The sequence below is a fragment of the Sylvia atricapilla genome, chromosome 9 (assembly GCF_009819655.1).
Source record: "Sylvia atricapilla isolate bSylAtr1 chromosome 9, bSylAtr1.pri, whole genome shotgun sequence".
Classification (NCBI taxonomy): domain Eukaryota; kingdom Metazoa; phylum Chordata; class Aves; order Passeriformes; family Sylviidae; genus Sylvia; species Sylvia atricapilla.
The window spans coordinates 5,553,483-5,580,046 of record NC_089148.1 but is presented as its reverse complement, the minus strand read 5'-3'; the positions used below and the strand labels follow the sequence as shown (position 1 = coordinate 5,580,046).

The 26,564-nt window shown below is 45.4% G+C and overlaps 1 protein-coding gene across 1 annotated transcript in view; it reads right to left on the bottom strand.

Annotated features, from left to right (window-relative positions):
• Positions 1-26,355, bottom strand: part of HMCN1 (hemicentin 1) — a 170,972-nt gene extending 144,617 nt beyond the window's left edge. Inside the window, exon 1 of the mRNA XM_066324684.1 lies at positions 26,100-26,355. Coding sequence (XP_066180781.1) covers positions 26,100-26,355 — 256 coding nt within the window. The remainder of the gene's footprint in view (positions 1-26,099) is intronic.
• Between the last annotated feature and the right edge of the window lie 209 nt (positions 26,356-26,564).

Below are 26,564 nucleotides of genomic sequence, written 5' to 3'. Positions count from 1 at the left end.
TAAATCAAGATCCCTGCCAAAAGAAGCTGCTGTGCAATTATTCCCTAAGAGCCATTTACTAAGGGTGCTGAGCACCAAGGTTTATCTGATTTAATGCTCTTCTCAGAGAAAGAAGAGAACTGTATCCAATCCATTGCAAAGCTCTGCTTATAATGCCTCTGAAGACCTTTAGGAGCAGCCACTGCCAAAGAATTCAGAGAATAAGAACAATGGTTGAGCTGCTCCCAGCTAGTCTCCAGCCAGCTGTCCATCCTGAGGGCACAGAAGGAGAAACCTGCAATTTTCCAACAGCAATTTGGGTCCTGCAGGCTCTTCCCTCTACAGATCCCTCACAAGCTGCTACTAGAAGTGCTTCATAGGGCTCTCCTTCCCCTTAAAATGGAGGGTAAGACTACATAAAAGAACACCACTTGTAACTGCCATCTCAGATGATAGTGAATAGTTTTGTCCCTCACACAGCTGACAAATACACGCACACAGGATCGGAAGCTGTTTTACAGCATTGTTTTAATGCACCAAAAATGCTGCTCCATTTTCACTGATGGCAAATTTCTGTTGTAGACCACCAAACCAAGAGGCTGACTGCACCACACAGTAAAGAAAGACCAAACTTAAAGCCTTGTGCTTCGTGCTCTGAAATGAAGGACACCCTCAACTCCCATTCGGATGATGGGAACTGTGTGGATAGAAACCTTGATGATTTTTTCCAGGAGCACAAGGCAGCACTGAAGATGCTGCCTACAGTCATGAGCCCCTCATGGCTAACACACATCCCACTGGAAAGACCATCCCAATGGATTCAGGGAGCACTGAGTAAGCCAAGATGCTTAGCACTTCAATGTGTAATAAGCTATTTAAAGTTTCCTCTTAAATTATATTCCCTCATGAACCAGCTGCTTTAAGATTCTAACCTGACTATAACTAATTTTTTGAAGAGCCCAGAAACTGCTGTGAGCAACTTTTACCAGCTTCTTAACCAGAGAGAAATGAGCCAAACCAGCCCAGCAAGCTCATGTTTCCTTAACACACTCACTTTTTTTATTTTTTAAATAATTTTTCAGCCTCATGACTTATGACCACTGTATAACAGCAGACAGGAAGGAGTCAGACTGCTCACAGTTTTTCACCCAGTTTTTCATGAGCTAGCTGCTCACAAACCAGATAGATGATCCTGGGAATTGCAGAGCCCTGTTAAGCAGCCCAACCCAGCAGCAGTGGAGCTGATGAAGCCTCTTCCTCACAGATGCCAAGGGCCATCACCCTCATGCATCAAACTCTTCACCTCAGGACAGAGGCCAGGGCCTGGCTGAAACTCAGTGACCAAAGATCTAACACAAGCTCTACTAGCAACGTGCCTTAGCAAGTGCCACGTTTGTGTTGTTATTTCCCATTGTTTTAAGAGTTATGAGCTCATGACTTTTTTTTTTTTTAAGGAAAATAACAATGACTAAAAAAGCATCATACATGCTTCATTTCTTAGAAAAGAAAAGCTCACTTGGAGACCCACAGTGGATAACATCTAATATTCTCATCTTTTGTCTACTGCAACAAGCACTAAGTTTAGCTTATGAGCCTCAAGTGCAGTTGTCTAAAAGTTATTAGCCACATGCAATAAGAAACAATAAAAATCAGGGACAGATTTGCCCAGCACACTGTTAACTCTATCTTCTAAGAACTACAGTCACACACCTCAGCATGTGCAGAGTAACCTCCTCTACCCAGAGATGGTTAAAATAAATCCAGATTTGCTACAAATGCTCTTTTAAATGGCTGATGCACAAAAGAGTCTTGGAGCTTCTCAAGCCCCTTGCATGAGTGGCACAACACATTAACCAAAGAATCCTAATTAAAAAAACTACCCCCTTAGGGTGGAAATAAGAAAAAGATAGCTTGAATGAAATAGAAACATAGGTTGATTATTGTTCTGAGGAAGCAATCTACCTGAACATCTCTAGCTCCACTGCAAGACTAGAAGTTTTTGTCTACTGCTGGTGCACAGCTATGAGCTAAGAGAGCAGGAAACTTGAGTCCATGTGGTTAAGATTTAAAGTAATGACTTGAGTGGCTATTAAATGTCCCAAAAAGAATGACACACGACAAGGTTTTTTCCTTTCTGGGGACAAGCAAACATACTGAATGCTGAAATCTGGAGCAGCCTCATGCTCCTTCTCCTTTTGCACAGCACAGGAGGTCTGTTCCCAGCGGGGCCACAGCACAGTGCCTCAGCTGACTGCTGCCTCTGGCCAGAGTCATGGATCATGGATCACTGCCCAACTCCCAACATGCAGCCACGGCTGGCAACTCGACTGACAGGCCCTGAGAGAGGCCAAGGGCTGAGCAAACCACGGAGACTATGGGAAGCTCTAACAACTAGGTGGTCCCTGACACCCAAGCCTTGAGCTGGAGCTCCACCCCAGCACCGAGTACGTCCAGGACTGCAGTCTGTGCTCTCCTGCATCTCCTGCATCCTCAGAGCTTTGGGGTTTGTGCTTGCCTCTCCAGCACTGCCACTACTGCAGGCTTTTATGGGGCTGCTTTGCTTTTCCAACAATAAAAGGCACGAGCAGACACAAGGAGAAGAAGCTTTGAACAATTTGCTTTGCTCAGCCTACAGTAAAGGACAAACAGCTGATAAGGACTGCAGACACAGCTCCCTTACTGTTCAGCCTGGGAGCAGCGCCGGATCCCGGGGCTGGCCCACGCTCCCAACTCCCACCGAACATCTGAGAAGGTCATCAGCTCACTTTCTGTTTGTGTTTATTTCCCCTTGTTAACAACAGAGTAAAACTCAGTTCGTAATGCTCTTTAAATTCTTTCTCCAGACTGAACTCCAGTTCAGTCCAGGTCTATTTCTGTCTCATCTCCGGGTCTGTGTATTTTGGCACTGCTCCTTCTACACTTGTAACAGCACTGGATAAAGAACGTGCACTGAGGAATCAGGCAGAAATGAATGCAACTACCCATTTCACAGTGCTGCTTTGTGATTAATTACCTTACCATGCTGAAGTCAAATCAAGAAAGATTTAAAACACAACTTTTAATTCACGATTTATACTTAATATTGCATTACAAAATGAACTTATTTACTGTGACATCTAGCATGATTGATTTTGAGCTGCTGTCCACGCCGCTGCCGGCTGGGAATATCCGAGCTCCACCGTCGGGAGCCTCTGGGCACTGCAGGGTACCACAGCCTCATCCATAAAGCTCCTTCTTCATGGAACTCAGTGTCCTACCCTGTCCCCAAATGTACCTCAGCATGAGAAGGGTCCAGTGGCTGACTGGAAAAAAACTTCACACTCTCTTTTATTTACAGGATAGATTAATTCAATTACAATGGGTAATTAAAAGCTTCTTCTGCTTGGAAGATTATATTCCCAGATTACTTCCTTCAAAGAGATTTGGAAGATCCCTGGAGAGAGCTACCTTACTGAAGCCAAGTCAGCTTTTTGATCTTGAGACATCAGCAAACTGAAAAGCCACTGGCTCTTTCCTGCTGGAAGTGCAGCTGCATTGCTTTCCCAAAGGATATGGAACTATTAATGCACTCAGAAGCCACAGCTACACAAAAGCAGACCCTGTAAGCAAATAAAGTCACCATCAGCAACCTGAGCATCCTGGGAGCAGGACAGTCCTGCACAGTCTGGGATGAGAGGAAACATTCTACATCCCTGGTATGTAGCACACACTGAAGTCCCGAGGCAGCAATGGCACTTAACGGGGGTAATTACCCCCCAGTTATTAATAAAACAGCAGTCAGTGTTTTCTTCAAGAAGCTGTTCCCCTAACAAGCATTATGGAGATCATGGCACTAATCCATCAGTGCTTAAAACTGCCAAGAGACCATGAGAACACAAGGGCTTCCCAGAGTATGTTCCCATATTAACCCTGTCCTGCTCTTTACAAGCTTATCTTGTGGGTTTGCTCTCACATGGTAGAAGATAATTTTATTTTAAATTATCATAGAATCATAGGCTTAGGTGGGAAGGGATCCTAAAGTTCATCTAGCTCCATCCCTTGGGCAGGGACATTTCCACTAGCCCAGGTTGCTCCAAACCCCATCCAACCTGGCCTTGGACACTTGAGGGATGGAGCAGCCACAGCTTCTGTGGGCACCCTGTGCCAGGGCCTCCCCACCCTCACAGGGAATAATTCCCTCCTAACATTTAATCAGTGCTGCCCCCTGACAGTGGGAAGCCACTCCCCCTTGTCCTGTACCTCCATCCCTTGCAAGAAGTCTCCTTCCACCTTTCCTGGAGGCTCCCCTCAGGTACTGCAAGACCACTGCAAGGTCACTGCAAAGTTTCTCATCTCCAGACTGACCAATCCCAATGCTCTCAGGCTGTCCCCACAGGAGAGGTGCTCCATCCCCGATCACCTCCGTGGCTCTCCATCGGACCATACAGGCACGATAGTGTGTCAGGTTCAAATGGGTCTCCAGGGGTTTCTCTGGCTGGAGGGCATTACATGGCCTGAGACAAAACACTGTTGGATATGAAGCTCAAACAGGGTGGTAAGTTTTAGGCTCTTTTCCCTAAAAGAATCACAAAAAAGTGAAGACTGAGCTAGAGTTCCTTCAGATGCCAGACACAATTCTTGAAACATTAATTTAATTTTGCTCAGCAAAGTATCCGCAAACCACATAATAACTCAATTAGCCCTAAACAAAGGGAAAAGACAGACATTAAACACAGACCTACCTACACTTGTACAATTCAAACACTACTAAATAGAATCTCCTCAGTTTTCATACTAAGCTACCTGTCTGTCAATAGAGCACAAAGAGGAAAGAAAAAAGTTTCATTTTGAAAATTCTAGGAGAATAAAACTAAGCTTCTAGGGGATGACCTGTGTGTGCCTACACACATATACATACATGTGCATGAACATAATCATTTTTTATAGCATAAAAGGCTTTAGGATATATCCAGCTGCCATCCTTTGAGAATGCAGATTTCCAAACATAACAAAAATCAAGTAATCTGAGACCAGCTGCTGGGAGAAAGAAGTGCCACATTCAGCATTAAAATTCAGATATTCTGCATGAGGTTACTCTGCACCTAAAATACTCTTTTTCTCCTTTTTACTACTAAAAATGCATCTGCCTTCTTTCCAAGTAACTGACAGAGTTTTTATTGATTTCAGTTCAACAGAGCCCAGCTCCTGTCCAAGTATTCCACTATAAAGTGAATTGCTAAAGGATTACCAGTGTAAAACCATTAGAAACCCCAAGCCTGTCCTTTCATTAAACTGTAAAGTCAAATCTCTGCATCATTCCAGCTAAGTCTCCACTTCACAGAACTAATCCATGTGCCGCAGACAGAACATGGAATGTTACAGCAGATAACACTGTCCATGTACACCAATTATTCACTCTGACAACATCCAGTTGGGAATATTATCCCTTGGGCTCTAACAAGGGTCCAGTAATGCCTCAAATACCCCTGTGAATAAAGAGGCATCAATTAGCTGAAGTTAAAACACCAATTTAAGGATGTTCAAAGAAGGGCTGCTACTGGTGTTCCAGATAATATGAACTTTTTGGTCTTTTTAAAAATCTATTACTAACAAACAGTGAAGACTCTAAATAGTTAACTTTCTATTTCTACCTATCAGACACATTTCTCACTCCTGGTGAGCTCTGTTTGAGAAGTTGGATCAGATGATTTTTTTTGAGGTCCCTTCTAACCCAGGCTGTTGCAGGACTCTTGTACAAGAAGGCAGTGTGAAAAAGCAGCAGAAAATAAGACTGCAAAACAGCTTGTCTGATAGAGCCAACCCAGGAAAAAGAGGATACTGAAACATTTTAGTTCCATTTTTAAAAATATGTGGTTTGGACTGAAATGCCGATTTAAAAAGAAAGATATGGCAAGTTTTTCATGGCCAGATGAGCCTCTCAAAAGCTTCATTAGAGCACTGTTTACTTTGGTAACTGGCGAGTCAGCTGGAAGCAGCTCTTTCCCATCCCTTCACTTTTGCCTGTATCATTTGTAATTGTGTCATTTGCAAAATGGCACCAAGAAAAACATTTTTAAGCAGAAACCATTCAGTAAGGGATAAACTTCTCGTGGAAGTCTAGAGAACCAAGGCTGAGAAACTGGAATGCTCACCACAACCCAGGGGAAAGGAGAAAGGAGTCGGGCCAGGCTGAGCAGTGTCTCCACCCCACCAGAATAACTCAGTGGTGACAGTGGTCTCATACGTCTCTTTGCTGTCCCTGGGCCACAGCAGTGAGAATGCCTTGCCTCTGGCTCTTCCCAGCTCTGAGTCTGGCCCAGCAGTGCACACAGGGCTCCCTGGCAGCTCCCTTCCCTGAGACAGGCTGCAAGCCCTGGAGCTGGGCTGCTGGGAGCCATTGGCACAGAGGCTCTTCTCCCTCTTTGCAGCACTGCGCTCACTTCATGGTTTTAATCTGCCAGGAGAACTGAAAACCAAAACTTCTCCCCACGGTAGTCACACAACCCCTGAGAATGACGATTTGGTAAATGAATCTTGTCGCACAGAGGTCTCCCACTCAGTGCTGCTGAGGGCCTGGTTGCAAGACACACGTGTTTAGTTGTCACTTTGGAAAGGGAATCTGCACATTCACTGACTTACATAAACTCTGTGGTATGTAAACAATCCACCAATCCATGTCTAAGCATCATTTCTGCCCACAGTCATTTGGCATATAAAACTGACATCTCAGTCAGACAGCAAAACACCTTATAACAGAGAATCATGGAATCATTTAGGATGGAAAAGCCCTCAAAGATCATCGTGTCAAACCATTGCCCCAGCACTGCCAAGGCCACCACTAACCACATCCACAAGTGACACATCCATACAGCTTTTAAATCCCTCCATGGATGATGACACTTTCCTGGGCAGCCTGTTCCCTTTGAGAGAAGAATTTTTCTTAATATCAATTTAAAGTTCTGCTGGAGCAACTTGAGGCTGTTTCCCTGTGTCCTATATAACAATACAGATCTAAATGTCAACTGAGAAATGACCAGAAAGCAGCCCAAAGCTGGGAGAGCCATGCACTTGTTCAGGAATTTCAGGTTGCTTCTCCAGCTGTGAAACAGCAGCTCTGGAGGTTCAGCAGCAGCAGCTCAGCCAAGAACTCAGAGCATGTCACTCTCAGTGTGACCTGGATCCATGAAGGACTCAGAATCTGAAAAGCTCATCAGGTCCTTTCTTCAGCATCCTTCAGAGTCTACCTAAACCCTCAGGGGTATGAGAAGTTTTCAAAGCAGATGAGCTGCCCTAGTGAGCTGAAGGACTTGCCCTGGGAGGCTGTGGCTGCCCCATTCCTGGAAGTGTCCAAGACCAGGTTGGACAAGGCTTGGAGCAACCTGGGCTACTGCATGGTGTCCCTGCCCATGGGAGGGGGTGGAATGAGATGGGCTTTAACAAATTGTTCTGAGATTCTATGGGCCCATAATTCTAAAAGACACAAACAGAAGGATTTGATAAATTGCATGGAGTAAAGCTGAAGAGACCATCAGCACTTTGGACTCCACAGCAAAAAAACAACCAGGATTTCAGCTGTCCCACCCTGTGAGCAGGCCGTGCTAGAGCCTTTGCTGACCATGTCTTTATTCTCTATGGGTTTGGTTCAGAGCAAACCCAAAGTTAAGCCTCTGGAAGTGTTTTATAAGAAACTAATCTCAAGGGCAAATTTGAGTTGCTGCAGCTGGCAGCCAAGTACAGTGACTGAGGAAGCTACCAGTGAACATCACAGAATGCTTTGGTCTGGAAAGGACCTTAAAGATCACCTCATTCCAACCCCCTACCATGGGCAGAGACACCTTCCATTAGAGCAGGCTGCCCAGGTCACAAAATCAGCACAGGTGCATGTGTGTCCCAGGGCCTGGCCTGGCACTTGGCTCAGATGTCACTGATGAGCCCCACAGACAGCATTTGCTCCCCGTGTGCCAGCAGCTCCCTTACAACCACGCTGCCTTTTGCCAGCTGGACACAAACAAGAACTCCAGGCAGCTGGTTACAGCGGGATCCACGAGAGCTTAACTGGGGGGCTGCTAATCCAGGCAGCTTTGGCCAGCCTTGTCTGCCCAGCAGTGGAATCCCAGCCATGCAGATCTCTATCACCTCCCGCAGGGAGCCGGTGCCCCTGCACTGACCCACAGCACACAGGAGTGTTGGGACGCCGCAGCACAACGGGAGCCCAGGAGCTGGAGGAAAGCTGTTTCATGGCTTTGGAAGAAGAAAAAAAAAGAAAAAGGCATCGGAATATTTGTGCTCTTGATGCAGATTTCAGTGCTCGGTAGTTTTTAAGAAGCTGTGGAAGAGAAGGAAATATTAAATATTATCTGTGGGTTATAATATTCCACAGAGTTTTACTAGTGTAAAAATGCAAGCACACTCCAAACTAACTCAAAAAGCAGATGTGAACAGGGAGGGAGGAGGAAAGATGATGAGAACATTAACATTTTTTCCCTAATCAGCTAAACAGGAATACATTAGGAAAAACCTTGTTTTCTGTTCACTCATCTTGTAAAACTTGTTTGAAATAATGCCACTATTTATGTTTAGACAGAAATTAATTTAGACTAACTCATTTGTCTTGAACCTTGTCTTTCCCAGTTTCACCCTCTATTTGGCCTAGCCCAAACAGACTGAAATGTACTTAGCTGACTACTGGAAAAACATGGAACTCGCACAGGGCAATAAAATAATTGATTGCTAAATAACTATCAAACTTCTTCTAAAAGAATGATTACAGTTTAAAAACATAAGCGTTTACCATGATGATTGTTTTCACTAAACTGTTCAGCCTGTTTATACAACACAGAGCACAAAGATTTCTTCTCTGGGGAATTTGGATCTGTGGCCATAAAGCCATCAAGCTCCAAAAAATCAATGTTACCACCTGACTTGCAGTGTTTGTGTAGGTCAATCTAAAGCATATTTTCTCAGGGTCTGCATTGTGTCTGGAAGAAAACCCACTCTCTGTACTGGCAGGTCTTTTCAAATACAATCTGACAGCTCACACTGGATATTTGAAGTGGTCAGGTCACTACTCCCCTCTCATGAGTCAACACAAGTGAAGGGTGAGTGCTAATTCCTGAGCTGCTACAGCAAGTATAGTCACTGAGGATGCCACCAGCGAATGGCATGGAATGGTTTGGGTTTGGAAGGGACCTTAAAGCTCATCTTGACCTTCCACCATCTCAGATTGTTCCAAGCCCCATCCAGTCTGGCCTTGGACATCTCCAGGGATCCAGGGGCAGCCACAGCCTCCCTGGGCATCCTGTGCTAGAACCTCCCCACACTCACAAGGAAGAATTTCTCCCCAATATCCCATCTAACCCTGCCCTCTGGCACTGGGAAGCCATTCTCCCTCATCCTTTCCCTCCAGGCCCTTTTCCCTCTTCAGCTCTCATGGAGCCCCTTTAGGCACTGGAAGGGGCTCTCAGGTCTCCCAAAAAACCTCTCTTCTCCAGGTGAACACCCCCAGCTCTCCCAGCCTGTCTCCAATCCTGCCCTTAGAAACTGGTCCTGTCTTTGCCCTGCTGTGCTGCTCAATGCTCCAGCTGCAAACTCTCCCTGGCCCCTCCTCCAGTGTCTTAAAGACACTCACAAACCAACATGGAATTCCTGCATACACTGAGAGTCAAGGCAATTTTCCTGAGTGTGAAATGAAAGTCAAGGAACAAAGATTGCGAGGGCATCACTAATTCTTTAAACAACAGCCTGTTGGGCAGGCTCAAGGCACCATTTTTTGTACCAACTGCCCACTGGAATGGTCACAGTGAAGACTGTCATTTCATGGAATTCAGGAGCTATTCAGGCACAAACATGGATAGTCATTGAGCATCTCTTGAAGATCTCGTTCAGGTGTCTGCAGTACAAAACAGCATCTGAAGAATTAAGGCAGGATAGCCGAGGTTTAAATCACCGGTTCTGCCAAATATCCCCTTTGCTGCCAGAGGCAAATCTTCAGGCCTCACTCAGAAAAACACTTAAGGATATGTGAAAAGGGTATCAAAATCAACAGGATATATATAAAAACATTCCAGACTGTTTTGCTTCACTACAGAGTTTGTGCCTGAGGTCTCCAAACTAAAGGGGGTGATGTTCCCCATCTCCTATCCCTTCTTTATCCCTAGAGCTGGGACTGGATATCCTGGGCAGGATTATTTATCATCACATGAATGTAGCAATACTGTACCAGCATAAGCCCAACTGTAAAAATGTTAAGACAAATGTTACGGATTAATTTCTGGAACGATTATGAGGCCCAAGACCCCAGTGTCCAGCTAAATCACATAAACACAGATAAAACTGTCCAAACTGCAAACCTGAATAATAAACCACCCTATTTGACTAACAGAATAGCCTAGATGAAATTCCAGATGTCTCTCACACATGATAAACTAAAATACTCTGTAAGAAAGTTCAGTGTACACTTCTACAAAGGAACAAAACCAGGAAAATTTTAATTCATTTCATTCTCCAAAGTTACATCTCACATTTACTGAGCCTTTCCAAACACTAATCAGTTATGTTGCTGATTAGCAGTAATGCCTTAAGGTACTTTTTTTTTTTTTTCTTTTTTCTGATCTTTGGAGTTACAAACTGCTTTAAAACATCACTGAGGCACATAATTCTTACTGACCAATAATGTCGGGGAGCACCCTGTAATTTAAAACACTGCACTTCTAATGGACAAAATTGAGTCAAGTAGGAAAAGCAGGATGGATCCAGATCCCAGCCCGAGCACAATCAGACTTCAAACAGGGCTGAAAAAATGAAAACCAGCTGAGCTAATAAAAACCAGACCCTGCTTAAACAATCTTTCATCAAGTAAACTTCACCTTTGTTGTTACTCTTGGAATTTGGTAAGGTAGGAGGAGCCAGCAAGGTCTGAAGACAAGATGAGAAACGATATTTGGGAAGGATGTAATATTTAGCAAAATAAGATGGCAGACAACCAAAGCCAGACTCTGAGCTCAGTTGTACTGGTGTAAATCCAAACTAGCATCACTGACTGTAATAGAATTACTCTGGATTTACTCCATGTTAACTGAGATCAAAAAATGACCAGAGACGAATATCAAACTGGGAAAAAAGGCTTTTATATCTACACAATGGGACATTTCATTGCAAGTAACTAAGCAAGTGTTTAATGCTACATAGCTACAACACAAGAAGAGATGGGCTTGAGTTATCCCGTAAATACCCACAGCCCAAATTCTTTACAGAGTGAAAAGTTTTATGTACTTTGAATCTACCTCTAAGTAAGATTTATGCGAATTAATGAGTTAATTCAAAACATGCTTCACTTATTCAGGGCTTTTCTTATTTGCTTGTTTTGTAAAAGGGACAGTTTGAGATGAACCAAGACTCATTCCCATGAGGCAGGAATGCAATAGCATCTCTTCAGTTACCTCCCTTGTGTCCTTTCCAGAAAGGAACACAGACTTACCATTTGCTAAACTGCAGGTCCAGCTCCATCCTGTACCACACACCTCTTGACTGGGGAGTATTTCTGTGCCTTCCCTCTAAACAAAGTCTCAGCCACAGGTACACCTCATATCAGTGGCTGTGCCAAACCATCAAGGCATTAGAAGATTTGCTTGATGTGGTAAAATTGCTAATTCTTCAAAACTCCATTTAGCCAACAGTCATTGTTCTCATCTCCCTATACCACAGCTCATTTGGGTAACAGAATGACATTCAAATCAACTTTGGAAGGTAGAGAAAGGGCCAATGTTTTACAGCAATGACATGATCCCCACTTTTCACACCCTAAGCATAAGCTGCAGCAGGAATATCAAAAACAAAGCTCGACACACAAAGCAGCCACATTATTCCCCCACTGTCAGCATTCACAGAGACTGTCCAGATTCTCTTTCATACACAGGTCCTGTGCAACTCAATCCTTCCAGTTCACTGGCACCGGGGAAGCTGCCTCCCTGCCCACTGCCAGTCCTGCTGGCCAGAGCCACCACAACACAACCTTCTCTGCTCAGCCCCAGAGTGGTTCATGCATACTAATCAAACTCCTAAACTAAAGAGCTTCCTCAGTCCCTGCTAACCTGGACTGTTTGGGAATGAATCTGGGATTGCCAAGCAGCACTCACGGCTAGGAATCAGAAAAAGCCACCACCTCAAAGAAGAGGGAAGCAGGAAGCAGTGCAGAGCAATAATTATTTTGTCCACTACACTTACAACTTTAGGAAAGTGTAACTCAAAAGATTCGGCACAATTTCAGAAAACAAAGTATCAGTTTTGACCCAGAACAAACTCTGCAAAAGTACTCACTCCATGGGGAACACGTGATGTGGGAATGAGATGTGTCCTAGCTACCAGCCTCATTCAGGCTGAGGCAAATATCACCTGGCAGGTTGAGAGAGGGCATTCTCCCCTCAACTCTGCTCTGCTCACACTCCACTCTCAGCACAAGACGTGGACCTGCTGGAGAGAGCCCAGAGGAGGCCATGGAGATGTTCCCAGGGCTGGAGCTCCTCTGCTCTGGAGCAAGCCTAGGAGAGCTGGGGGTGTTCACCTGGGGAAGAGAAAGCTCCAGGAAGAACTTACAGCCCTTTCCAGTGCCTAAAGGAGCTCCAGCAGAGCTGGAGAGGGACTTGGGACAAGGGCCTGGAGTGACAGAACAAGGGATTGCTTTGAGCAATCTGAACTCTGAAAGCGTGGGATGTCCCAGCTCATGGCAGATGGTCTTTGAAGTCAATTCTAACAATCCATTCCATGATTGTGTTCTGCACAGACCTTTTTGTGGGTAACACAGTACCTCTTCCAGAGCAAGAATATATTGTCTTCAGCACCAGCACATTTCACCACCAGGATCCAGTGTGTACATGCAAAAGATACTCCAGACTGCCAAGAAATCTTGAGATCTGGAGGGGAGCACTGAGGACACTGAACCTCCGAGGGAAAATGGAAATTTTGAGGAAGGGATGGGCTGAATACAGAGACAAAGAAGAGAAAAAGATGAGAAGTCAGATAGACTAGGAAAGAAATGAAAAGAAGGAATAAACATTACAGGGAGAAAAAAAGTGATTTGTGGTTAACACAGAGAAGTGTGACTCAGGGGTAGGTCACATGAATTCCCTGTGATTTGATTCAGCTTATGTAAAATTTAAAAAGGGAAAGACGTGACCAAAACAAAAAATCCAAGACACACAAAAAAACAAAAACCAAACCCAAAACCACCACAACAAATCACACAGACATCTGAAATATCCTAAGACACTGAGATGCAGGGGTTTAAGCAGTATGTTGTTAAATCAGGAGTAAACAGTCCTGGCCAAGCACCACTGCCTAAGCACCTTGTTATGTTCTCCAAATGCTGTAGGAGAGAAGCCAAGATGTTACCCCAGCCAGTGCACACCATGTCTTATTTCAACAAAGTACTGCAGCATCACCAGGGACTTGGCCTGGCCTGTGCCACACCCTGGGTTCTTCTTGTGCTTCTGGTACATGACAGAAATCAGGGTGCACAGGGATGCTGAAGATCTCTAATTAAAAATTCACACCACTATTGTATTGCTGTAAGTAACAAAAAATGGGAAAGAATCTGCCCAAAGATGGGCAGAATCACAGGTTCTCTGCCTGGGTGTTCCAGCCATTGCTCTTTTACCTGAAATTGTGTGCTTGCCCAAACATTTCCTCCATTCACAGCCTAAAAACATAGCTCTGACACAGTAGCTTGAAGACACAATCTCATGAAGATTTTAGTAAACAGAAATACAGATTAATATGAGAGCATGAACGAAATTACAGTACTCCTAACTGTCCTAAGACAGAGCCCATCATTTTTCCTGCACAGCTTTCCTCCTCCTCTTCTGTTCCTCACTAAGTTCCAATGGCAAAAGCATACTACTCAAGTGAACTAAGACCTCACTAACTAAACAAAAAGCTCCATCCTTTGGAAAACAGACTCGGACATACCATTGCACAGCTTAAGAGAACTCAGGAAATGTTTCAGAGATATTCAGCATCCCCAGAGACACTTCACTTCAGCTCATGAAAATACACTGGTGTCCAAGGCATGAAAATTACAATGGCTTCCTGCTGACCACCCCAGCCCCCTGGCTAGGAATCTAATTTAAACAAGCTGGCAGGAGTCCAGCAGTAACCTACAGCCACATCTCAGAGCTGCTATCCCGAGCAAACAGCCCAGACATTTAGCAGGGACTACAGCAACACAAGACATTGCTTCATTTTCATTCCAGGCTGCAAACCCACCCCCACTCACTCCACTTCAGCAGCATTTTTCCAGGCTGAGAACTGGGGTCTTGTTCTGCTTTGGTTACCTCTCATTGCTGAGAGAGCTCTGCTGGTTGTAATTCATCCTATAAAGTTGATATTTGGCTCCACTATGTATCAGGCTCCATGAAATTGGCTTTTAAAGACGTATAATGTTCATTCCTTGTACCTACATCACACACTTACTGGCCTATTCCCAAAAGCAATTGGTAAGGAAGCCACTATTCCAGTGAGAATGGATGAGCCTGCTAACAGGGACACTTCACTGAGAATAAATTCAACTCTTTCAGTTCTCTCTGGTTGTTTGTGATATTTGCTGCATGCTGGCTCGCTGTCTGGGAATATGTCATTTGCAAAAATGCATATATCTCACCAGTAATGCCTTGCAGACTTAAATCCATGGCTAAGAATGTTTTAGGAGAAGGGATACAACTTGGCAAAGTGCATAGAGTGAAGAGGAACACCAAGGGTGGCAAAGTAAATCATGACGGAGGAGCACAGCGATACAGAACAGTAAGTTAACAGTGCTGCATGAACACACACAGCCTGTTTACATCTGCAGTGCACAGCGCAGGGCACATCCCAGCCCCTGCCTGGGGGCTGTCCCGTGGTATTATCAGCCTGGAGCTGCCAGGATTACGCCTGTAGCTGACACAGAATGGGTCTCTAAACACCCAAGGTTCAAATCTGTCTGTGGAGAAGGCAAAGGTGGTGCAGGAGCAGCCCCATGATCAGACATGCACCAAGACTCTCGGCAAAGCAGGCTGGCAGGAGCCCTCAGGGTGGGGCTGCCCAACCAGGGACCTTCTTCAGCTGCTGACAGGAGCCAGGGAATCACCATGTGGGAAAAACCTATTCCCCCACCCTTGGTATCCATGTGGTAGGATGAAAGCCTAGGTGTGGAACAAACCTCAGGGACTATTATGTGGACAGTCAGCCCAGTGCAGAAAGCAGAAAGTCTGTCAATTAACTTCATACATCTAAATTCAGAGCTTTGACTGAACTAACTTTTGCTTCCCCTACAGCCAGTGAAAGCAAATGAGATTTCCAAAGAGTATTTAAAAATTCACAGGGGATTAATTGCTCCTTAATGTGCCAGTTTAATTTTGTGATTTACAAAAAGAGCCTTTGGGTCACCAGTCCTTCAGCTGAGAGTCTTCAGTTAAGTGCCTGAAGTGAAATGGGATTAATCCTGTTCTCAGTGCTGTGGCTTCATGTATCTTGATATAACATGATCCCATCCAAGTGCCTCAGGAACATGAAGTCATCGTGCTTCTTCTCTGGTAAAACCAGTTACCAAAGAGTAGGTTGCACATGTTCCTCAAAAGGCAACAAAAGAAGCTTAACCATAGACCACAAGGGGATATGCCTGACCTAAAGCATTCTGATCCCCCTTAAAAATGCAACACTGCAAACTACCCCTTTGAAAAATGCAAATCTTGGACCCAGAGTTCACCCAAAAACAACTGCACAGGATGAACTCACTGCCAGCATCACTAAAGGATCTCGTAAATCTGATCTCAGAGCAGCACACCTCAAACAGGAAATCCTAAACACCAGCATCAATTATAAAAAACACATTATGTTCAACAACGTAAGTGACGGGTAAAACATTCTCCCTGGCTGGAGTAACGAAGCACAAAAAGGAGCCAGCCCAGAGCACATTTCATTAAATCCATCCTATTCCTTCTAACAAAACTGCTGATTACCGAGGCATGGTGAGCTGATCAAGTAACACCATCACTCTCTTTCAACAGAGAAACTGTTTTGCCATTTGCAAACTGAAAAACAGATGTTCTCAGTATTTCCTCTGAGGCATGTGCCTCCTTCAAAACCAAAGCCACGGCATATGCCAACAATCAAATCATTGACTGGAAAATATACACCAACTGGCATCTGAGGGCTGTCTAAAGGGCTCCTCCTGCCAGGCTTTAGGCCACATTCAAAGTACATTAACTAAAAGAAATATCTGCTCCTTTTCCATAGTCCTTAATCTGGTTTATTCAGATCCTCCACTGTGTGGAATCCACACTAGTATGAATTCCAAGCAGCCTCTGACACAGAAAGGATAAAGCACAAGTCAGAAAAAAGATGACAAAATATTCTCAGTTGGCAGGGGTCCACAAGGATCATCCAATCCTTGGCCCCATACAAGACACCCCAACAATCCCATCATGTGCCTGAGAACATTGTCCAAAAGCTCCTGGAGCTCTGGCAGCCTTTGGGTCATGACCATTCCCTGTTTTCACAGCACAGTGGAAATAGTTCTAAGGTTTCTAACGAATCGGTCCAGCAGGATGCAGAATGAACATTGCATGACACATTGAAAAAAATCACCAACCCAATACAAACTCCTTTTGCTCCCCATTGGTTAAGAAAAGCTCAAACACAACTTGTATCAGCACAGGGAGTCTCCATCACTCCATGCCCTCTCTGCAGGACAGGCACTGCCCACCCTCTGCAGGTAACACACAATAGTGAGCTGTCCAAAGGCACCTGGGCATAGCCTCCTCCCTGATCCTAACCAAGTCAGTACTGCTGGATGGCAGTGAGCACTCAGAGCAAGGATTAAGGATCAGAGTGTCAGTTTCACAGTTTGCAGATCTTGGGTGGTTCTTTTCCTTCCTTCTCCCCTGAGAGCTCAACTTCATTCTCTTCAGTAAAGGTACTCACTATTAATTCAGGTCCAGAGAAGGGAACAGAGCTGGGGAAGGGACTGGAGTCCAAGGAGCAGCTGAGGGAGCTGGGAAAGGGGCTCAGCCTGGAGAAAAGGAGGGTCAAGGGGTCCTGACAGGATGATGCAGCTGGGGGGAGTCAGGCTCTGCACCTAGGGAACAAAGGACAGGATGAGAGGAAAAAGCGTCGAGCTGCTCCTGGGGAGGCTAAGATTGGATATTGGGAAAAATCTCTTCACCAAACAGGTGGTCAGGCACTAGAAGAGGCTGCCCAGGGCAGTGGAAGAGTCACCATCCCAGCAGGTGTCCAGAAGACACATCAACATGCCACTCAGGGACATGCTTTAGTGGTGAACATGGCAGTGTTGGATTGGTGGTTGGACTCAATGATCTTACAGGTCTCATCCAACCTCTTAACAATTAACCTCTCAACATTTCTATGATTCTAATTCCCCACCACAAAGATATGTTTTTTCCTAGTTTTCCTCTAGGATTGGCATTTGAAAAGAGCAAGCTTGGCATTTCAAGAGGCAAAGATTCTGATTTGCCTCCTTGTCAACTTTCCTCCCATGTTTCTCTGACAATTCTCTTTACCATGAACACTATAATCTCAGTTAAAGTGAGACAAAGATGTACACAATATTCATGGCTCTTTATTCACTTCATTACCACGCATTCTCAGAATATAGTTTTCTCCAAATGAAAACTGAATACTGTATCAGTCTTAGGGAGGGACAGCTTATTCATAGCTTAAAAGTACTTGAAGATCTGCATCAAATATCAGCTTTTTTTAGAGCAATAGGAATTTGATTTGTGTGCATTTAAACCAGTCCAGGAGATGCATGCAGCAGCAGAAATTGCTTTTCTTTCCATACCACAGAGCTCCCATCAAGGCCTGTAGCCACTCCAGCCTTGTCTTAAACAACTGCTGCCATGAATAGGACTAACTGGGCTTCTCCACGTGATTGTGTGAAACACAAGCTGCTGTAAATCCTGGGAGATAAATTCAGAGTGCAGGAAAGAAGAGAGGAAGGCAAATGAGGAAGTTTCTTTGTTTAAAAAGTGGATAAGAAACTCAGAGAAGATGTCTCTGAATTGTCACACACCTAAAAGTTCAGTTAACACTGGGACACAACAGGTGAAGTATCTTCTATGCAAACTCAGAAGCTCTAGGGGTAAAGGAGCACACTGCTAGCAAACAGCAAGGCTCATCTGATAAACGACATCAGCAGTAATTATAGCGACAGAATAGCACTGGAATACATTGTTAATGAGCTGCAGAGCTTTTCCTTGGAATTAAAACCACTTGGAGCTGAGGAGAGCAAAGCAAAATAAAACAAGTAGCTTCTAAGCTCTGTAGGCAACAATTTCAAAGGTAACATGAGAAATAATTTGTAATTCAAAGCAGAAAAGAATTATGTATTTGAGGCATTATATTTTTTTTCCCAAGGAAAGAATCTCTACTGTATCTTCAAATAAAACCAGGGAGAATAATCCTTTCCCTTGCCAGAAGGATTCAAGAATCAGAGGGGAAATTCAGCCTTGTGCATACCTTCTGGGCTGGACATGCAGCGTTAAGACAGCAGAAAAATAAGTTGTAAGTGATGCTCTAACAGGCTTTTGGATCCTGTCACAACATTTTGGCTGCCTCACAGATTTTGGAGCTTCTGGCACTGGCAATACTTACTGTCTTCTGTAATCTATATAAGCAGCACTTTTAGAGGGACTCCAGATAAATCCCTCTAGAGGAACAAGAAAACATCCATGCAATCACAGGGAATTAATTTTATAGATATCACAATGTCTCTGTTTAGGGACAATAAGGTTTCAAACGCTCGTTTCCCACATGGTCAGTACAGTTATCCCAGAAGCCTCCGAGATGGAAAGTGTCTGTAAATGCTTTAGACTTCATCCTTCTCAGCCCAGAGCTGTTCACTTACACAGGTGACAGCCACTCACCTGGTGACAGCAACAGTAACACTTGGTGGTGGTAACAACACAGAGCAGCTCTTGAGCTTTAGGGAAGCACTATTTCCCATTGAAATTGTCACCAGCAATACTTCATTAGTTTTAACACAAAAGAGCAGAAATCTCAGCTATTATGCCCCGGTCTGCTTATCATTTGCCTTCAGGCATACCACAACAGCACTAAACAGTTGTACCTTTAAAAAGAGGGAAATTACATCTCCCTTTGCATCTTTTAAAACACCACAGAAAAACTCAGAATTTGGATGTGGGCTCATTATTGCTGTCACTGTGTATCTAAGTCCAAAATAAATCAGCCCCCCCAAAACCACAAATCCTTACATATCCTTCCTTGAGTTGTTAGGTGGGATGTTCACAAATTTGAGGCCACCAAAAAGCACAGCTCTGATGGACAGGCTGTGACAGCTTTAACCTGGTATTCTGTGATCCATCAGAAGAAGAGGGAGATGAGACTTCCTAACTTAGCACTTTTTTTTCCCCACTTCCAATTTTGGTAGCAATATAAAAGCCCCTCAACTCTCGAATGAGACAACTACTTGAATTAAGTGGAAAGCATAATTTTCTCTGACATTATTTTTTCCAAAGAAAATTGAGGCAATTCCTCTCTATCTATCTGTTGTGGTTTGACACTGGCTCAATGCCAGACACCCACAAGAATCACTTGCTCACCCTCTCCTGCCACAGCTGGGCAGAGAAGAGGGAAAAAAAAAAAAAAAGTTAAAAGCTTTATGAGTTGAGATAAGGACAGGGAGAAAACATTTAAAAGGCAAAACAGGCTCAGGTTAAGGTTGCAAAGTGAAATTTATTACTAACAAAGTTAGAGTAGGATAATGAGAGGTAAAATAAGCCCTTGAAACAAACACCTTTTCACTCCCATCCCCTCCCAATTTCCCACCGACAGCACAGGGAGACAGGGCCTGGGGGTTGGTCAGTTCATCACCTGAGGTTTTCTTCTGCTGTCAGGGAGAGGAGTCCTTCCCCTGTGAGCCCCTGGGGTCCCTCCCACAGGAGACAGTTCCCTGTGAACTTCTCTGCCATGGCTCCACTCTCAGGAGCAGCAGCCCCAGCACACCTGCCACAGCCTGATCCCTCCTGCAGGCACACAGCCCCCCAAAACTGCTGCAGCCTGGGGCTGTCTGCCCACGGGGGGCAGTCCTCTAGCACAGGCTGCTCCAGCCTGGGAGCATCCCCTCTGTCCACGGGTCTGCCACTGGATCACAGCCTCCTCCAGGGATCACCTGCTCCATCCTGGGCACCTCCATGGGCTGGGGAGGGATCTCTGCATCCCTGTGCATCCTCAGGGGCTGTGGGGGGATCTCTGCATCCCTGTGCATCCCCAGGGGCTGGGGGGGGGATCTCTGCATCCCCGTGCATCCCCAGGGGCTATGGGGGGATCTCTGCATCCCTGTGGATCCCCAGGGGCTGTGGGGGGATCTCTGCATCCCTGTGGATCCCCAGGGGCTGGGGAGGGGGATCTCTGCATCCCTGTGGATCCCCAGGGGCTGGGGAGGGGGATCTCTGCATCCCTGTGGATCCCCAGGGGCTGGGGGCGGGGATCTCTGCATCCCTGTGGATCCCCAGGGGCTGGGGGCGGGGATCTCTGCATCCCTGTGGATCCCCAGGGGCTGGGGGCGGGGATCTCTGCATCCCTGTGGATCCCCAGGGGCTGGGGGGGGGGGGGGGGATCTCTGCATCCTGTGGATCCCCAGGGGCTGGGGGGGGGGGATCTCTGCATCCCTGTGGATCCCCAGGGGCTGGGGGGGGATCTCTGCATCCCTGTGCATCCCCAGGGGCTGTGGGGGGATCTCTGCATCCCTGTGCATCCCCAGGGGCTGGGGAGGGATCTCTGCATCCCTGTGCATCCCCAGGGGCTGGGGGGGGATCTCTGCATCCCTGTGCATCCCCAGGGGCTGGGGAGGGATCTCTGCATCCCTGTGCATCCCCAGGGGCTGGGGAGGGATCTCTGCATCCCTGTGCATCCCCAGGGGCTGGGGGGGGATCTCTGCATCCCTGTGGATCCCCAGGGGCTGGGGGGGGATCTCTGCATCCCTGTGCATCCCCAGGGGCTGTGGGGGGATCTCTGCATCCCTGTGGATCCCCAGGGCTGCAGGAACACAGCTGCTCCACCATGGTCTCCCCATGGCCTGCAGAGGAATCTTGGCTCCAGCACCTGGAGCACCTCCTGCCCCTCCTTCTCCACAGATGCTGCTGTCTCCATGTTGTTTCCCTCACATGTTCTCCCCTCCTCTTCCCTGGCTAGGAGCAAAAACCCATGACTTTATTTTGATTTTCTTCTTAAGTACATCACCACAGAGGCATTACCAGCCTCTCTCATTGGCCCAGTTTTGGCCAGCAGCATATCCAGCTTCAGAGCTATCAGGGATTGGCTCTGCTGGACGTGGTGGAAGCTACCAGGAGCTTTTCACAGGAGCTATCTTTGTGGCCCCCCTGCTACAAAAAAAGCAGGTCATGCAAAACCAATAAAACCATGGGATTTTGATAAGTATCCAGTTTTCACAAAATATTTGCCCACAGAAACTTCACTGGTAAGCAGTTTATTTCTTCTGGGCAACCTAATGGGAACAACCCATGTTCCCGTTCTTTACTAAACCTAATAAAAATAACAAGTCCTGAAGCACTTCTTCCACCCCCAAAAGGAAGCAGAGGGAATGCTGAAGACAATGCCCCTCTTCTTCAGGCTATACCAGAAGGGCCATTCTTCATCTTCTCCAACTGATTTACACACATTTAGCCTCTGCCTGAGAATTTTAGACAGCCATAAATCTGAGAGCAAATCCCAAGGCCAAAGACCTCAAGTCACAGAAGAATGCAAAAGTGCAGGGCAGCACATGGGAGAAGGGCTATCAGGAAAGTTGGAAGTGAGAGAAGAGGTAGTGACATCATCCATGATACCATCCAGCAAAGCTACAGGAGTGCCCTCCTCTCTCCCTTCATTATCCATCTGCATGGCCATGTACTTTTCCCGTCAGGAGGAATGAAAAACTTTAACTCCATTAACAGCCTAATTTTAATTTCATAGAATTCCTCGTCTGGAAAAAACATTACTTCTTCATTATAACTTCTAAAAAAAACTATCAAACCTGCAAAACCCAAAGTTCCCAGACTTTTCATATGACCTTCTGAACTTGATCCAAGCTAGTATGTGGCTCAGCAGCCTAACCATGTTATGGACACAGCCCTGCCAGCCTGTTAAGGAAACTTGAGTTAAACATACCTGTGTGCTTAACTATGTGAATAACTTCACTTCAAGAGAAAAAAGAGCTTTACTCTCTCAAAAGAGAGGAGTGGGATTGAGAAAAAAATTATTCCTAGTTCTCCTACACACTTACTATATGACTTAAGTTCAATACTATTTTCCTATCTAAACTAAGCATTATTAATGTTTTCCCTTTCCTCACACAGGGTTTTCTATTTGATTTGAATGAAAAGAGTCAGGAGATGCTCAGAGTTCTGTAGATAGGCAGAGCATGAACAGGCTAACACCATCCTCTAGCCTAGGAAGTTCAGAGGTTATATATTCCCTTCATTTTTGTCTTAATTACTGGAGTTTGGTCTATAGAATAGCCATTCACACTAAAGGAATGCTTGATTAAATCACACAGAGTGAGTTATGACTGGTATAATTCCATTCGCTTTACAGAAAAATACTAGGGATGAATTTGTCCTCTCAGGCTTATTTTCCATTCCAAAATTCCTTAATGGCATAAAGAAAAAATAGCAAAGCTGGCCACAGATGTTAAATAAAGACATTCCAAGTCCAATCCCATTTCCACAGGATACAATGGGAGTTAGTAGGACATCAGGACCCACAACACGCAAGTACAAAAGCATTTGATGATTTTCAGCTTTAGCTCCAGTTCAAAATTTTTCCTGTGCCAACTCTTCTTAAATTTGGGACAATTTTCCTCCCCCCACGCCAGCTCTTCCATTGAACACAAGTCTGGCAAGACATTTCTTAGTCAACAGCCATTTTCACTATCTAAAAAAGTTCTGTGGTCACGTTTAAGCATTGAAAGTCCACAACAAAAAAAATCCCTGTAATCTGTTAAAGCCCTTCACGTGCTTATTCACAAAGTAGAATCCAAAGCAAAAGGTTTTTCCAAAGTTGAAATCCCTGCATCCCACCAGATGGTACATGGTAGAGGAATGTGAAACCCATGACAAATTTTTCCATAGGTCATAATTCTGTGCCAAAAGCCTCAGGTTTGATACTAAAAATATACTTGTATTCCTTTTTTACCCAAATGCCACTGCAGTAGGGAAATCATTACATTTAAATCTACCATCACACACCTCAGTGCATTGGCACATCACAGTCACGGAATCACAGAACTGTTCAGGTTGGAAAAGACCTTTTCAACCATCAAGTCAAACCATCAACCCAACACCATCACCACTAAACCAACAGTGGTCCTAACCAAATCCACACCCAATTTAAATTGCAATTACCTATCAAAAGTGCATCAATATCAATATCTGCATCAGGGCACCTTTATATAAAGAGAAACTCCTTGGACCTGAGCCTCAACTGTATCTGTAAGAGTTCCACCTGCCCCAGAGACCACAGCACCTCACCAAAACATCCAGAAAAATTGCCTGTGAGCAGCCACATATAAAACTCTTTATTGGGAAGAAGAATTGAGTGAATAACAACACAGCTTGTGAAAAAAACAGCTTCATGTTCATTAATTCAGTTGAGCAACCTTCAGCAAGAACAACAGTAGGTAAACAAATTGGATGCTGTGAAATACTTGCCCAGCAATATTTTTATGAAGTTTTTGAGCAAAGTTACTTCTCTACAGATTAAAAAAAAAGACTTTGAAGTGGTCACAAAAGCATTTCTTGCAATTTCTTTTCAAGTGCCTCAGCTTGCTCATCATCAGATGTACAGTACAGATGATCAGCAGTCAGGGACCTTACACATCCATAAAATTTAAGACACTGGCCTGTGGTCTGTCTTCCTAACTCTGAGAAAGACCAAATCGTTTTCAGAAATTATGACAAAATGAAGTTGAAAATTGTCCATCCTCCCCTTTGAGAAAGCTCTCTGCCCTCCCAAGTTATCCATCACACTAAGAAGCAAGGCCCCCTCAGGGAAGTTGGACTTCCACCCAGAGAGGTGTAACAGGATACTGAGGCACGTTTGCCAGCAACTCTGTGCTCTACAGGTCAGTTCTCTGCAGGTTCAAGTTTCAGTCACTCCACTGAATTAAGTCTAACATTTGCCAAGGAAAGGGATCTCCTGTGCAAAGAGAGGGAATGGGGGAGGAGGCAAGGAAGCAAGGAGTCAGTGAGTGGGAAAATGTGACTCAAGCAGGGGAAGGTGGCAGTGGATTTGTTGCTGGTGAGGTTTGTACAGAGCAAGGAGGGGTGGTACAGCAAAGCATGGTGAAAGGAGTCAGTCTGGAACACAAGCAAAGACCCTGGAGAGGCAGTGGGAGCAAGACTGTGAGGTGGACAGAAAAAAAGGACTGAAAAGGTGAAAATGTGAAGAAGAAAAACTGAATGAAAAAGTGTGATGAGAAAGAAAACAGGAGCTATTGAAACAGAGGACATGGAAGTGGTCTGTGATGAAAACTAAGCACAGGACTGCTCATGAGAGAAAGCTGAGTCTTCTTTCTACAGAGGATGCACATGAACAAAGGACCACCACAAAAACCTGCAAACTAAAAGTGCACCACACAAGATCTTCTTGCTCCTGTGGATGGAATAGTTACACAATCACTCTGAAAATGGGAACTATCAACTCCTAGACTGAATCTCTTTCTGCTCACTGAAGTGAAGATTTGTGCTAGCATTAAGAGGAAACCAAAACACTCCCAATCCATCCTCTTGATCTTCTGACCATTCCGTGGAAAAAGAGGTCCAAGGAGATTATCAACTTGCTATTCTAGAAGGACACAAAAGAGTTCTAGGTTCTACATTTGACCCAAATCTTTCCCTTCTCATTTATTTCTGTGGCATGATGCTTTTTATGTCCCTTGTAAGCTTGTTCCATAAAATAACCAGAAAAGAAAAAAGAAAAGAAAAGAAAAAAGAAAAAAAAAAAAAGTGGATAGGGGAACAGAGGGAAATGAAAAAGAAAATTACACCAAACGTGGAAACAGTAAAGACCTTTTATGATAGAACACTGATACCACAATGACGAACTCTGTTAAAAAAATACTATACAAGCTATTCCCTCTAATTTTCTAAGCATTTGGTTTAAGGTATTTATACCAACAGCAAACATTTATCTTGTAAGCAGAAGTATCTGCAACTGGGGGGAAATAGAAAGGATGTCCATTTTTTTGCTGACATCCTTGCCAAAATGGAACCCTTAAGCCCCGAGTTTGGGAAAAACATATTCTGAGATATTCCATGGGACCTAAAGCCAAAAGATCATTTTCAAAGGCTTTTCCCCACTTTCTGATTCTTTTTTCTTTTTTTTTTTTTTAAGAGAGTTTTTACTGCACAGTACAGCACACATCACCAGCCTGGGGCATCCTGTTCCTATTTCCTCTTCAAGTGAACAGAAGAATTTGACAAGGGAAGAGGAAGAAAGCCAGAGAATATGGATAGCAAGGGAACAAAAAACAGATGCTGAAAGAGAGGAATGCATGATGTACAGCAGAAAGGGGGGAAAAGGTAAGATGAGGGAACGAAATAAGACCCCAAACAAAAAAAAACCACCCGCACCAAGTAAAGCTTCTGGATCATTTCACTGCAAGTTACATTACACTGAATGTAAACACGGGATAATAAGACAGGAGGAAGAGTGCAACTGCATTATGCATGTTCTTAAGTGTGCTCCCGTTGAAGGGAATTGGAAAAAAGCTCAGTAGCCCCGTCAGTACCACACGTGCGGTTCACTGACGCTACTTCAGCCCGTATCAGAACAATAAAGGGCAGCATTTGACCCCTCAAGCTACTCTTCGGTGCACAAAGCGCACTGAGAGCCCACTCCAGTCTATCCTGAAGGCTTTGGGAAGCTTTGTAGAGAGATAGGGAGGTGGTGGTCACAAAACGTTATTCGCCCTCGGCAGAGAAACGCGTGCGGCAGAGACGAGGATGGGACAAGGAATACTCGGGCTCCAGTCTCTGCAGGCGCAGGAAACCCAACCTTTGGCCAGCCCTCGGGAGCTCCCTGCTGTCCTTCCCGGCCCGGTCCCGCTCGGCCCGCCGGGAGCAATGTCCTACCTGGGTCGTGGAACGGCACCAGCGCGAAGTTGTACAGCGGCCGCTTGGGTCTCTTCAGCGACGTCTCCAGGATCTTGGACGCCCCCTCGATAACTTGCACCAAGTCGTCGTACATGGAGCCGGTGACATCGAAGACGAAGGCCAGGGTGGAGGCTCCCTCGGGCACCGCCTCGGGCTCGGGCACGGCGCGGGCGCTCAGGGCGAGCAGCAGCAGCAGCGCCGTGCCCAGCGCCCCGCGGCTCCCGCCGACTGCCATCGCGCCGGCACCCGGGAAAGGCGCTCCCGGGGGCGGTGGGACCGGGAGAACCGAGACAGACCGCGGAGAGAGCGGGGACACACCGCGGAGAGAGCGGGGACAGATCCAGGACGGACCCGGGAGGGCGCGGGGAGAGACCCGGCACGGACCGGGGAGAGCGCAGGGATAAACCGGGACGGGCGGAGGAGAGCACTGGCATAAACCGGGAC